Genomic DNA, 15,655 nt, shown 5'->3' with positions numbered 1-15,655 from the left:
AACTGAGAGAGACCAACGATGGAGGGCCCCAGGGCTCCTCGCTCAGCTCCACCCTTTTCAACATCTACATGGCCCCCCTCACAACCATCGTCGTGAACCACGGGCTCAACATCATCTCTTACACTGAAGACACCCAGCTGATCCTCTCCCTCACCAACATCACTAAACACAACTTTCACGAAGGGATGAAAGCCGTCACAACCTGGATGAAGAAATGCTGCCTGAAACTCACCTCAGAAAAGACAGAAGTCCTCATCCTTGGCTCCACCCCCTCCATATGCAATGACTCCTGGTGGCCCTCGGAAATCCTTCCACCCCGACGGACCACGCACAAAACCTCAGCATCATACTAGACTCAATGCTCACAATGAACCCCCAGGTCAATGCCGTATCCTCGACCAGCTTCAACACCCTCTGCATGCTTCAAAAGACTTTCCGCTGGATCCCAACCGAATCCAGAAAAACTGTCATGCATGCACTCATCAGCAGCAGACTGGACTACGGCAACACTCTCTACACCGGAATCAACAAGAAACTCCTTCGCAAACTCCAGACTGTCCAGAATGCCGCAGCCTGACTGATCCTCGACATCCGCCCATTGCAGTCACATCACCCAACACCTCTGTGACCTCCACTGGCTTTCAGTCGAAAGAATAATAAACCTGAATCTCCTCACCCACACATAGAAGGCCCTTCACAACACCGGACCAGCATACCTGAACAGCAGCCTCTCCTTCCACGCACCTAAAAGACACCTCCGTTCAGCCCAGCTATCTCTGGCCACCGTCCCACGTATCAACAAGACCAGATTGGTAGGAAAGTCCTTCTCCTACCTCACAGCCAAAGCCTGGAACACCCCCTCCTCCACCTCCAGCAGCTCCTACATTGCCCCAGTTGAGCAAGCACCTTAAGACCTGGTTCTTCAGATGACCCCAGCACTCAACAGAGCCGCCCCCTACCCCCAGCGTTTTACCAACCCAGATCGATTAACTGCAAATAAAGTCCATATGATTGGTATCCCTTTCAAGTAGTGTAATAGTATAAATAATACTACTTTTTAAAGTTTATTCATTTGGTATTTACATAAATATTTACATTTTAAATTATGCAACTACTATTTTTTATCATGAATCATAAGGGAATGGATCACTTGTAACTGGAAATAGGGGTCTTTTGGGTCGTTATCTGAACCACTAATACCTAAATAGGTATTATGAGAACCCTCAATCACGTATTTTTGGTGGTATTGGCGGTGTATCTTGGTTCTCCGCCTTATGAATACGTGTAAGCATTATCATCGGGTCTCTTGTGTGTTATGCTTCCTCCACCTGGAGGGAACCGCTAATTCGCAGTAGTGATCAGAGATATTGGTGCAAAAAGGTGCAAAATAACGTGAAAAGTTGACGTTAAAAATGTCTTACCGGTACTACCTTCAAAAAGCAAAATTTATTCTGTCAGGTGTATTGGTAGACTTCTAAAAAATGGTGGTGCAGTAGGTCAAATTATGTAACCCCAGCACTTTAAGGTGTCCAAATCAAAAAATGGTCGACATGTTTCTGCCCTTCTAGCGCCCCTGGAGGGGGTCGTTGGGCATTCTTCAGGACCTAGTGAATGTGTGAACCGGTATTCTCCAGTTCAAAGAGGGGGGTTTATGGTAATTTCCATAAACAATGAATATATCAGTATCTTAAGGTTAATTCATTTCCTTTTGGGCGCATCCGTGTTGCGGCTGCTGCCTTGCCACCGTAAGCGCGTAGCCTCCTTTGCGGGCTATCCACGACTTGTGCTGACGCTGGCTTGCAGGGCTCGTACTGATATATTCATTGTTTATGGAAATTACCATAAACCCCCCTCTTTGAACTGGAGAATACCGGTTCACACATTCACTAGGTCCTGAAGAATGCCCAACGACCCCCTCCAGGGGCGCTAGAAGGGCAGAAACATGTCGACCATTTTTTGATTTGGACACCTTAAAGTGCTGGGGTTACATAATTTGACCTACTGCACCACCATTTTTTAGAAGTCTACCAATACACCTGACAGAATAAATTTTGCTTTTTGAAGGTAGTACCGGTAAGACATTTTTAATGTCAACTTTTCACGTTATTTTGCACCTTTTTGCACCAATATCTCTGATCACTACTGCGAATTAGCGGTTCCCTCCAGGTGGAGGAAGCATAATACACAAGAGACCCGATGATAATGCTTACACGTATTCATAAGGCGGAGAACCAAGATACACCGCCAATACCACCAAAAATACGTGATTGAGGGTTCTCATAATACCTATTTAGGTATTAGTGGTTCAGATAACGACCCAAAAGACCCCTATTTCCAGTTACAAGTGATCCATTCCCTTATGATTCATGATATACAAATAGGAAGAAGAATGGATGACTGCTCCTTCTAGCTCCCTTTTTTTGATTACAAAAAACTACTATTTTTTATACATAGATGTATGTTCTTTTTAGATGTTTGTTTTGCAGCTATTCCATTGGGGTGTTGTGTTTTGGAGCATGTGCTTTCTTTTACGTTGGAAGGAGGAAAAGCATAATTTGAATTTAAATGTTTATAGAGATTTAGGTCATTAGGTTTATTATTTTCGCTATTGAACATGCAAATTGTATCTACTCAGTTTAAGACATAGATTGACACATTCCTCTTAAATTAGGAGATCAAAAAGAATGGAACTGAATCACAGACAACTTTGTGGACAAGTGCCTACACCTGAGTTTAATGCAGTTTCTGACTGGCAACTCTTAGACAGATTGTATTATGTTTCCTAATGACAAGTCAGTGACAAGCTGTACTCTGATCCTGTCTGGCAACTAGTAGATTAACTTTACTCTGCGTCTGGCAACCAGCAGATGAACTGTACTCTATTTTCGACTGGCAGCCAATAGGCGAACTGAACTTGTTTCTGACTGGCAGCCAGTAAATGAACTGCACTGTGTCCCATTGGCATCTGATGTAGGAACTGTACTCTGTTTTTGACTGGCAACAAGAAGATGAACTGTACTCTGTGTCCAATTGACAACCAGTAGATGATCTGTATTCTGTTTCTGCTTGGCATCCAGTAGACGAATTGTAGTTCTTTCTGACTGGCAACCAGTATTGAATTGTATTTGTTTTTGACTGCCAAACAGTAGATCAACTGTACTCTGTTTCTGATTAAAAACCTGTAGGTGAACTGTACTCTGTTTGGAAACCAGTAGGTGAACTGTACTCTGTTTCTGATTTGCAACCAGTAGGTGAACTGTACTCTGTTTCCGATTGGAAACCAGTAGGTGAACTATACTCTGTGTCTGATTTGCAACCAGTAGGTGAACTGTACTTTGTTTCCGATTGGAAACCAGTAGGTGAACTGTACTCTGTTTCTGATTGGAAACCAGTAGGTGAACTGTACTCTGTTTCTGATTTGCAACCAGTAGGTGAACTGTACTCTGTTTCCGATTGGAAACCAGTAGGTGAACTGTACTCTGTTTCCGATTGGAAACCAGTAGGTGAACTGTACTCTGTTTCTGATTGGAAACCAGTAGGTGAACTGTACTCTGTTTCCGATTGGAAACCAGTAGGTGAACTGTACTCTGTTTCCGATTGGAAACCAGTAGGTGAACTGTACTCTGTTTCTGATTGGAAACCAGTAGGTGAACTGTACTCTGTTTCCGATTTGCAACCAGTAGGTGAACTGTACTCTGTTTCCGATTGGAAACCAGTAGGTGACTGTACTCTGTTTCTGATTGGAAACCAGTAGGTGACTGTACTCTGTTTCCGATTGGAAACCAGTAGGTGAACTGTACTCTGTTTCTGATTGGAAACCAGTAGGTGAACTGTACTCTGTTTCCGATTGGAAACCAGTAGGTGAACTGTACTCTGTTTCCGATTGGAAACCAGTAGGTGACTGTACTCTGTTTCTGATTGGAAACCAGTAGGTGAACTGTACTCTGTTTCCGATTGGAAACCAGTAGGTGAACTGTACTCTGTTTCCGATTGGAAACCAGTAGGTGAACTAGTAGGTGAACTGTACTCTGTTTCTGATTGGAAACCAGTAGGTGAACTGTACTCTGTTTCCGATTTGCAACCAGTAGGTGAACTGTACTCTGTTTCCGATTGGAAACCAGTAGGTGACTGTACTCTGTTTCTGATTGGAAACCAGTAGGTGACTGTACTCTGTTTCCGATTGGAAACCAGTAGGTGAACTGTACTCTGTTTCTGATTGGAAACCAGTAGGTGAACTGTACTCTGTTTCCGATTGGAAACCAGTAGGTGAACTGTACTCTGTTTCCGATTGGAAACCAGTAGGTGACTGTACTCTGTTTCTGATTGGAAACCAGTAGGTGAACTGTACTCTGTTTCCGATTGGAAACCAGTAGGTGAACTGTACTCTGTTTCCGATTGGAAACCAGTAGGTGAACTGTACTCTGTTTCTGATTGGAAACCAGTAGGTGAACTGTACTCTGTTTCCGATTGGAAACCAGTAGGTGAACTGTACTCTGTTTCCGATTGGAAACCAGTAGGTGAACTGTACTCTGTTTCTGATGTGCAAGCGGGAGACAAATTGTACTCTATTTGTTACTCTCAAGTGGCAGGCAGAGTGGGAAGAGTTGAGGGTTATGAAATGTGATCATATTTCCTGGGCTCCAGAGCAACCGTGCAGCCAAATTATGAACAAGTTTCAACTGGGACAGGTTTTATTAGGGGACTCAATGCCAGTGTTACTTCCATAGAAAAACATACATGAATGAGTGCATTCACCACTGTAACATGAAGATTAAAGTCTAAATTTTGAGAATTCTTGTCAATATGTTTTATTAGTAAAAGCAAACACTCACCAGAGGATTACTAACAATAATAAACAGTGCTCAAAAACCAGGAAAATATTTCTAACTGCTTAGGATGGAAGTGGGAGTTGTCTCATCAATACAGACCAAACATGTGATGGCCTCCTACATCCGGGAATTATGGGTAATAAGCGGCACCTCTGTTTTTGAGATGTTTAACTTTAAGCATTGTCCGACCTCCACCATCTGATGGCAGAAGGGCCATTGGTTGGAATGGTGAACCCAGAATCAAATCTACTCTTAGCCTCGATGGACCTGCCTGTTAGTGGGGACATGAACTGGGTATCGCTAGCCTCAATTGATGTCTTATATTAATAAAGCGTGGCATCAAATCGATCATTGAGGGGCTCTAGTTCATTAATGAGTGCATGATTCACAAATGTAAACTTACAATTTTGAGTAAGTTGCCAATTCACAAAGCAATTTCAGGAGCAGTGTCTTTGCTACTGCCTATCTCTTGTTGCAGAGCCCTTGCGATGGGTGCGGAGACTCCGCAGCCATAAATATACTACTTGTAAGAGTCCTATGTTAATTGCAAAACATTGTAAACTTACACAAAAGTGTACATTTACCTTTCTGAACCAGGCTCTGAATCTCTAAGCTGAACAGTGGGTGCTGGGCATGCACTGTCTTGAGGCCCTTGAACCAGTGTACAACAGTTCTCTTAAACCTGAGAGAGAAATGAAGCGTTTTGAAAGTCCTATGTTTGATTAAACAGATTCGAAGCATGTAGTTTCTAATCATACAAGGCCTTTATGATTGTGCAATAAAGAGTAAGAAAGACATTTATTTCTTAAATATAAGTTTATTTCCCTGTAGGAAATTACCCATGCCTAAAGATACTCCTAACCGAGTTCCCAATGCTGAGTCTATCACTTACTCATGCTGTAAGGTGCCGAAATACTATGCCCAACATTCCTACGCTAACATCATCTTCATCACTTACCTCAAGGGGCATCTATCTCAGCTGCTCCTAACCTTGCATGCCATTGCCGCTCCTTTTCACCCTGGGGTGGGCTCCTACAAGCAAAGTCTGCTGAAACCTGCTTGCCACTGCCAGCTCTCAATGACAAATGAGTGAATTGTATTTGTATGTGCAGCCAGAAGGCCATGTCCTCCTTGATTTGTGACTGCGTCTCATTTGTATTATAGCTGGTGTAGTGATCTTGGGGCTCTGGATAGCTATAGTCTTTACATAGCATTCACTAAGGCTTGATTTCCTCTCTGTAAGACTGAGGTTACTCTTTTTCACTGCTTGAGAGACACTTTATTCCCTTTATGAGGCCTTTCTATATTCAGTCTATGCCCATAGGTTCCTGTCTTCTAACTCCTCAGTGGACCTTAAGGAGTGTTTACTCTGGCAAACAGTAGCCTGCTCTCCTGTGGGTTGCCCATGTGTTGCTCTAGGTTAGCACCCGTGGCACCGACTCTCCTGTGCATAGCGGCGAGTAACTCATTGTCACTCCTGGATGGACTTGACTCATTGACATTGTCTTTCTACATCCAGTCCTTTCCTGTGTTGCTGTCCTGACACACCCGATGAACCCCGTGGAGCATTGTTCAGCTGAGTGTAGCCACTGCTCTCCAGTGGGCTGCTTCACTGTCACAAAAGGAAGTCCTTAAAGAGCTTCTATTATAGCTGGTTCCTCCTGTGCACGCCTATAGGTTACTCCACATTTTTTAGAGTAGGCAGTGGTCCATGGCACTGTCTACTCTTAAGAAATGGTTTAAAAACTTCCTATTTTCATTTAAGGAAAACATTAATAACATTACAAAAACATTTGAAAAAATGTATTACTTATTTAAAAATAATCACAGACATGGTGATCTGCTGACCTCAGCCAGTTGCTTTCACTGTGATGGCAGCAGATCTCAGTGGGTTGCAATTTGTGACCTACCGCATAAATATTCATGAGGTAGGTCGCATTGTGACCCTTTGCAATTCGGTATTGTATGAACCAACCTATTAGTACATAGGACGTTCGAAAAATAACATAAGATTTGCATAAACAAGGAGGATTAATGAATGAGGTAACAAAGATACCAAAGAATAGTGGGATGATAGAGACGAAACTTGTGCTCAGTACAGCGTATTCAGCTGGGGAAACAGCCATTTCATTGCATGCATAACAATGCATGCGATTACAACTCGGTCGTTACAACAACCGAGTTGTTACCTCGCAGTACCATTACAATGCAAGTCGTTACAACGATTTGCTGTAGGGGGCGCTCTAAGCTAAGGAATAGTATAATTTACTATTCCAACAACTTCCCTACTGTTGCACCAACCGGAGTTGGAATAGTAAATTATACTATTCCAACATCCAGCGCCCCCTACAGCAAGTCGCTGTAACAACTTGCGTTGTAATGGTACTGCGCTGTGGTCGGTGTAACGACCACGTTGTAATAGCATGCATTGTAAATGCATGCGATGTAGTGGTATATATTCATTCAGCGGTAGAGATGCAGACGATGTATGGTCAACTACACTTAAGCTCAATATAGAAACAAGAGTAATTATTCAAAATAATATCAAGAATTCTGGTCATAATGGAAGAGAAGGAGCAAAAAGGAAGATGACTATGAATTGTGGGAAAAAGAGATACTGAAACACAGGACTGGGTAGAAGAGAATAGGGGAAAGCATATTGAAAAGTCTCAGACTGGGACAAGTGAAGCTAAGTGACAATATATAAAATTGGAAAATATAAGAATGGAATAAATGAGGGGCATAAGGTCTTTAACCCAGACAAGCAAAGTCTACTTGATAAGTTTTAGACTCCAGGGATAAAGACAGCTCTAGAAAGCATTATTGCTTGGAAAAAGGACTAAAAAGGCCTTAGCGAAGGGAGAGAAAGAGATTAGAAACAGTGCAGCATAAAACCTTAGGACACAAAGAAGGCTGTAAATCAAGCAGATCGATGTTCAGTGGGACATGTTTGGCCTAGTGAAACATACTCAACTGATGGAAACTCACCTGCCCTCTTGCCAAAGACAAAAGTCTGTAAAAAGAAACAAAGATCACCGCTCTTTCCCCTCCTGTTCACTCTTATATTAGAGCCTCGAGCCTGCATGGTCCGCGACAACCCAACCATCAAGAGCTTCAGGGCAGCGGGATCCCTGATAATGGAGAAAAATAAATTACAGTATGCAGACAATATTCTTTTGTACCTCATCCAACCTCAGGTCTCAATTTCCGCAATGTTTCAGACATTTGAGAACTATAGGGTTCATTCTGGGTACCCTATTAACTGGGATAAATCATTACTATACTCGGTGACTAATCATGCTGCTTTGATGGGCCTTTCTGGGTGGCTTGAGGTGACTGGGGGTGACTGGGGGTGACTGGGGAAGGTTTCCGGTATTTAGGCATTTATGCGATTCTAAACACTTTCTATGTGTAATGCAGAAAGGGGAAACAACGAAGAGAAATAAAAATATTTCTCCTTGTTTTGCCTCACCTAGGGAGGCATAGCATTGTGATACATTCCCAGGTCTACCACTAAAACCCACACTCCACCCATGGAATGCCTCCCTGGAACAGAGTAATGCAGGACAGCAATTAGCCATGCAGGGCCATTCAAGGTAAATCTGACTTTAGGGTTGTGTCGCCCTTGCAACCCCTTGCCCAAGGGCATCACAACACTATGATAAATCTGGCCCTTGATTCTTCAAAAATATGTACATTTTAGGAAATGTAGTTTTAGTGAAATAGTATTTTATGTTGATCATTTAAATTATTTTAAGATATATGGTCCTTAATTGATAAGGGTTGGTACTGAAACTGATTTATTTTAGTTTTTGTTGCATGGCCTCTGCCACCATTGTATAATAGTCACAATATGGTTTTGATATGGTTTTAAGTACCTGCCAATAACAATTTATACGGTCCTTCAATAAGCTTTCATTTTTCTTTTGGCAGATGTTCCATCACCTCGTGATGAAGAAGCAGGTGACCCTGTGCCCGACTGGTGCTACAACATCTGTTCTCTTCGACCTTACTGGCATTGACTCCTGGGGAGATGACCAGTCAATTCTGGAGCTCTTGGTGTCTACAAGGAAGAGAGCGGTCAGACTGCAGTTGTCTATCTATCTATCTATCTATCTATCTATCTATCTATCTATCTATCTATCTATCTATCTATCTATCTATCTATCTATCTATCTATCTATCTATCTATCTATCTATCTATCTATCTATCTATCTATCTATCTATCTATCTATCTATCTGTCTGACTGTGAGGAACTAGGGGGCTCATTACGATGGCGGAACGATCGGCACCTCCGGGCCGGCAGTGGCAATTGTTCCGCCTTTGTCATGAGATTTACCCCCGCTACATTATGATGGCAGTGGTCCGCCTCCTTTCCACCAGTGGCAATCATCATGATTGCCTGGCGGAGCGGTCATCATGCCTACAATGATGGCAGAGCCTAGCAGGCTCCGCCCGCAGAATTATGATGCTGGAGGAAGCCAGACTTTCCGTGGCGGTTAAACCGCCATTGAAATGCTAGCGGGGAATGTCTTCGGGGGCCCGATGCAGGCCCCCCTTGTGTTGGGGGGAGGTGTGGGTGCACTGGGGATTTTACTGCACCAAGTGGCAGGCACAGTGTAGTGCCGGCCATGTAGTGCACTGAAATGCACAACATGCTCTTTTTGACATCGCGGCGGTGCTGCTGTCAGCATCCCATCATAATTGTGTATGCCGGACCACCGCATGCATTGCGGTCGGACCCAATCAGGTCCGCCCGCCATCGTAATGAGCCCCTAGGTTACTAGTTGACTCGGGTGTGAGCCCTGATCAAGCAGCAACCTCAATCCCTGTCATGGTGAGGCTCAAGCCAACACTAAATTAACTTGTGGTCACCCCTCTGGTAGCTTTAGACAGAGCATCCAGGCTTAACTTAGAGGCAGTATTTAAAGTACTTATGCAGCAATCCAAACAGCAAAACAGTGAAAACACCACACAAAAACCACCCACAGCAGATTAGAACAATAGAGCTGAATTTAATAAATTAAAACAAGACAAATATGACCAAAATCCAATCAGTAGAACAGGAGAAATTAATTTTTAAAGACTAAAGTAATAAAATAGTGGTTAAACGCATAAAGAGCAAACCACACATATCTGGTCGCTTTGTACTGGTCAAAGTCAAAAGTTCAGGCTGACTTCAATGGAGCACGGGTCAGATATAGTTTTACCTTCCCATATTTTGTGCCAAGTGACCCGTGCATGTTAGAAAAGGTCGCGGGGAGCAAGGAGAGTGTTGCTGGCAGTTGTTGACATGGCACAAAGGGCATGCCAGGCATTGTGGAGGGCGGGCTGGAGATCTGCATTCACAGTCCCCCTTGGGCTGTCAATGGTGGTGTTTGAAGAGATGGGCTGGCAGTGACTTTCGCTGATTTTAGGTGCGAGAGGCATGGTCTCGATGCGGAAGGGATGGTTACGGTCACAAAGAGCCCAAAAGCTTGATGTAAGAGTCAGTTAGCCACACCAAGGGTCCAGGACTTAGAAGCACCACATGGGTGTCTGGAACTCACAGCAGCTGGGTCCAGGAGATGGTTGTGCAGTTTTTTATTCCCCTGAGGCTCAGATCAGGAGGCCAGCAGACTATCCCTTGGAGTCACTCTGGGGTCTGGGTTCAAGATGAAGTTGCAGGTCCAGTTCTTCCTCTCCAGGCAAGAGAACAGCAGGCAGTAGGTCCGCACAGCAGGGCAGCAGTTTCTTTAGAGCAGCAGTCCAGCAGTGTGGCAGTCCTTGCAGCAGCACCGAAGTTCTTTGCCCTGGCTGTGTATCTACAGGTCCAGAAGTGTATCGAAGTGGTGGTGTCTGAGGTCCAGTATTTGTACGCAGTTGCGCCGTTGAAGTGGGGAGAAGCTGCTGGAGGCAGGCCTTTGAAGTGCACAGGTGCCCTGCCTTCCTGGCCCTGTCTCCAAACTATAGGGGGTATGCAACCCTCTGTGTGGACACAGGACACAGCCTATTCAAGTTTAAGTGTGGCTGCGCCCAGCTCCTCCCACCCATTCTTCAGTAATTGCCCATCCAGTCACTCCAAAGCTCCCCAGTGTGTGTGCCTGTCTAGAAGGAATACACAAAGCCCAACTGTCTACTACACCCAGGCATGTAACCCAAAGACAGGCTGCAGGCACCAAATGGTTAAGGCAAGTGAATGCAAACTTTCTAAAAATTGCATTTTCAGAATTTAAATGTAAAATCTGTCATCACCAGAAGTTGGGATTTTAAATTGTGATTCCAGAGATACCAAACATGAACTGGGTATCTCTCACCATTTGGAAATTACACTTATGACATGTAATAAGGTAACTCCAGTGTTATCCTATGGGAGAGATAGGCCTTGCAGTAGTAAAACAATGAATGTAAGTGTTTTTCTCCTCCAGGACTCTAAGCACTTTACCCCTGCTATCCAGTGCTTAAGTGCCCTCTCATCTAAACACAGCAACATTGGCATATACCCAGTTGCCTATGTATTCCTAGTAAAAAGTACTACATGCTCCCAGGGCTTGTCAACAAAATCCTAGTAGTGGCTTTGCAGCATTTATTGTGTCACCCACTTAAGTAGCCCTTTAAACATGTCTCAGGCCTGTCACCGCTGAGCCTGTGTGGGCAGTTTATACTGTCATGTCGACATGGTATTTAAAACCCCTTGCCAAGCCTTAGACTCCTCTTTTATTACATATACATCACCCCTAAGGTAGGCCCTAGTAGCCCATAGGGCAGGGTGATGTGTAATCACAAGGTAGGGCATGTTCTTTTACATTTTGCATGCCCTGGTAGTGAAAAACACCCAAATTTGATTTTCACTACTGTGAGGCCTACCCCTCTCATAGGTTAACATTGGGAATCCCTTATTATACCATATAATTGGTAATTCCTGATTGAGAAGGGGTATATCTGTCATGTTACATTTCACTGGAATGGTAATGATAAATCCTCTTTAGTGATAAAGTCAGAGTAATAATTACCCTTTTAAAAATGCCACTTTTAGAATGCTGGAATTTTTTTGCTCCTGTGTATGTAGCCAGTCTCCAATACACGTCTGGGCGGGTGACAGCTGAACGTTGTGCATTCCCTTGAGACAGCCGCACTCAAGGGAAGCTTAGGTGTGACTGGTGAGCCATCCACATGCTGATGAGTCATCCTGGGCAGGATGGGAGGGAGGAGCTAACACTTATACCTGATTAGGCTGTGTCCGGGTCTCCACAAAAAGGTAGTAGTAGTAGTGAGTCTGGAGCCAGGGAATGAAAAAAGGACCTCTGTGCACGTCAACGACCCTTCTTTGAAATCACCCCTACCTCAAAGACACCACTGGGTGTAAGAACTGGACACATGTTGCAACTGACAGATTTACACAATCAAAGGTATTTTGACTTGATGGTTTCTGAAAATGTGAAAGTTTTAATCATCATAATTGCTTGTTATTTCTAAAATAAAGTATTTTCTAAGTAAATTCACCACAGCCTATGGCACTTGCTTTGCTGCCATGCTCCCTATTCAGAAAGATGTGAAGATTTCTGCACTCTCCTTATGGTGGTGCACTGTGTGCTGCCTAGTGCCAACATTATGGGCAGGATTGTTTTTGTGCAGGAAGGGATATGAGTACTTCAGAATGCAGCACACATAGAAAGTGAAGTAATGAGGAGAAATACAACTGTTTCTCCTTGTTACACCTCTTTTGGGTAGGCTCACCATTTGGTGCGAACAAGTCTTTGTAAATCTGGGTTCGGTCAAAATACATGGGTGGGTTCATTTGAACGCCAATGCTCTACCCATGTAATATCTACACAGTTCAAAGTAATGCATGGCATCACCATGCTCTGCATTACTTTGCATTTACTAAACTATGCAAAACCAGTCAACATGACTTTGCGTGGCTCAGTAAATGCAAAAAAAAAGATTTTTGTGGTGGTGCTCTGCCACAAAAGTAATGCAACATCAATGCAAAATTATAGAATATCTAGGCTTGTGAATATAGTGGTGACTTCTCTCATACTTAATGCAAATTTGCTATGTTCATGTTATCCTCAACTTTCTGTTTCTCTCTCACTCTAGGCACGACAAATCCTGGACATGACACCAATCAAGGAGTTAGTAAGACTGAAGTGGAACAACTATGGCCGCCCATATTTCTGTGTGGTTGCCGTGCTCTATGTTTTATACATGACCTGCTTCACCATATGCTGCGTTTATCGACCTCTGAAGCCTCGAACAACAGAGACTAACAACAGCCGAGACATTACCCTTCTTATCGAGAGAACACTGTCGGTATGTTCTTATCTATCTTACTTAGAAAAACAAGCATTGGCAAGGTAAGACATCGAGGAGAGACACAACATGGCAGAAGCAGTAAATGCTTTCCCTGCACCCTTAGTACAGAAGACAGAAGTTGCATATCAGCTATGCAAACTTGCCTCGGACATACACTACTAGCCCCATGTGGGTATCAGCAGTGCAAGCTTCCTTCTCGTACAGACTTCATTCAGCAAGGATATCCTGAGTGTGTGCTTGCCTCACACACACATATTTGGTCAAACATGGGCATCTGCTGTGCAAACTGAGTTAGAATACACAGAACGGGAAAGACATGGGATACCACAATCAAATTTACCCTGTCACACAAATCACAAGCACCTCCTCGATCTGTCGAAAGGCTTGAATAGGAAGCCTTGGGAGTCCAGGGCCCTATGCGATGGAGGTCTCTGACCTCTAACATGAGAGCTCATCTAAACTACTTGTGTTTCAGAAAATGTTTGGAGGGTATACCTGCAAAGTTGCCTTCAATTGGTCTTTCCTTGTTGCCACAGGATCACAAAAGAACGTCGGACAAGGTTCTGCTTTCCAGTCAGAGTGTAATGTCTTCACATATCTTATGTCAATGTATATAGCCATGCAGCCGGTGACGTTACAAAAATTGAGAGGCCAACCATGCAAAGCACCCCCCCTGGATAATCAGGAGCTCTCAAGCCAGGGGCCCGCCACCCGTGCACAGTGTTGGAGGGGGCCCCCTGGAGCTCACGGGCACCACCTTACCTCGAGGGCTTCGGGTGCTAATGTTATGCCACTGCACGCAGAACTCTATAATACTCGAAAATAAATGACTAAACAAGCCATGCCTTCCTTGGCTCTGCCCACTATATGACTGCGGAACATTAGGGCCCTACGTCACTTTGATCTCCAGTAGGGGACCAGACCGACTGGTTTTAGTCTCGACTTTCCATGACTATGAAGTCCAAGCACTGGTGACTTGTTCTAGGAGGTAGTGGCAGGTTTGGAACACAGTCTTACAAGTCTAATATAGGGCAGTTAACTTTATATACTGCAAAGTAAGCAGAAAGATCCAGTATTGTCAGTGTTTGAGAAATTACCCTCAAATCATTTCTAATAATAAGAAGCTCTAAAGAAACAAGTTAGAAAGACAGGTAAAAGTTTGTTATGTCTAACCAGAATAGGATTCAGTGATGCACTTCACTAGTACAGTCTTCTGTCCCCACTTAATCGCAAGGACTTAGACAGGCGTCCCGATGTGACTCTAATTAATGAGTTGCTATAATCTATTTCCCCAGATATGGTACACCTGGGTCTGTGTCTCAATGACTAATACAGCATTAGGTTTCAGCACTAGAATTCAGTGCCCTGATGATGAACAAAATCCAGGAAGCAAACATCTATGTTTGAACTGTGCCCCTAGTGACAGAAGAGTGGTACTGCTAGCTGCGCCATCTTCTCTGAGCATCATTGGCAGTCCATTGAATTCCAGCTATTGGAGGCCGGGGGAGTGGTGTGACCTAGTACGCCTCAGTGATCAACGCGGTAATCTTCACATTCACTTTTATGATTTTGAAAACAAAAAGTGTAGACTTCAAAAATAATAAATGAGACGATGTGCCAAAAGAACAGCCAGAAGCTTCTTCAATATAGCAAACCCAACAGGGGACATGCACGGTACGTGGAAGGCTCACAGTGTTATGTGTATCACAATGAAAATCTGATTTTTTGCAGTAATGAGGGTCTATGGGGACTGAGTCAGCTGTCAGCCTGCAGAACTCTGATGGAAATTTAGGACCTTATTTATAAGGGCTTCCTGCTGCGCTGCACGACGGAAAAAGAAAAGGGCAGGAATGTGCCATTTGTATCAGATACGGCGTATTCCTGTCCTTTTCCGCTGGTTCACACTGGGCTGCAATGCACCAACGCAGGCACCTTTGCACCGTGGTGCAAGGGTGCCTACATTGCAGGGATGATTGTTTTTGTGCAGGAAGTGAAAACCTCCTGCACAAAAAGAATCACAAGAGGCTTTATCCATTTCTATGTGTGCTGCAGAATGTGAAATCAGGGACACTGTCAAAAAGCCATAGGTGTTGCTGGGGATGCGCACAACAACACCCATTACATGCCCCTTTAACGCAGAAAACTGCGTTAAAGGGAACAATGTTTACAAGGCGGCTTTAAGCCATGCAAAGTGGCTTAGTGCTGCCTCGTAAATTTGGAGCAGGCTCCTGCGCCACCTAAGCATCACAACAAGTGATGCTCCAGTGGCGCAGCCTCATTGCAATTTAGGCCCTTTATTTCCTTTACAATAGTAAACTAAATGTTTCAAATCACCATGACAGAGGCTTTTTCTGCCTCTAGCAGTATGATCCCTTTGGGGAATATTTCCTTGTAAACAAGATTCGCCTTCAGGAATTTGATTTCCGTTTCCCACAGCCTTTCCATGTTGGCCTTTTCTATAAGTGACTTTGGGGGTCCCTAGCAGGACCCGCTTTCTTCCTGGACCTCCACTATGGGGCCTGGGGTGCA

General features: G+C 44.0%; 1 protein-coding gene across 1 annotated transcript in view; it reads left to right on the top strand.

The window, feature by feature from the left end:
- Nucleotides 1–15,655, top strand: part of LOC146813350 (transient receptor potential cation channel subfamily V member 6-like) — a 184,778-nt gene that overhangs the window by 109,070 nt on the left and 60,053 nt on the right. Inside the window, exons 7-8 of the mRNA XM_085620159.1 lie at nt 8,763–8,909; nt 12,911–13,123. Coding sequence (XP_085476285.1) covers nt 8,763–8,909; nt 12,911–13,123 — 360 coding nt within the window. The remainder of the gene's footprint in view (nt 1–8,762; nt 8,910–12,910; nt 13,124–15,655) is intronic.

Source organism: Triturus cristatus, chromosome 7, assembly GCF_964204655.1.
Source record: "Triturus cristatus chromosome 7, aTriCri1.1, whole genome shotgun sequence".
Taxonomy (NCBI): domain Eukaryota; kingdom Metazoa; phylum Chordata; class Amphibia; order Caudata; family Salamandridae; genus Triturus; species Triturus cristatus.
The sequence above is the reverse complement of the archived record's forward strand: the minus strand, read 5'-3'. Positions and strand labels throughout refer to the sequence as shown.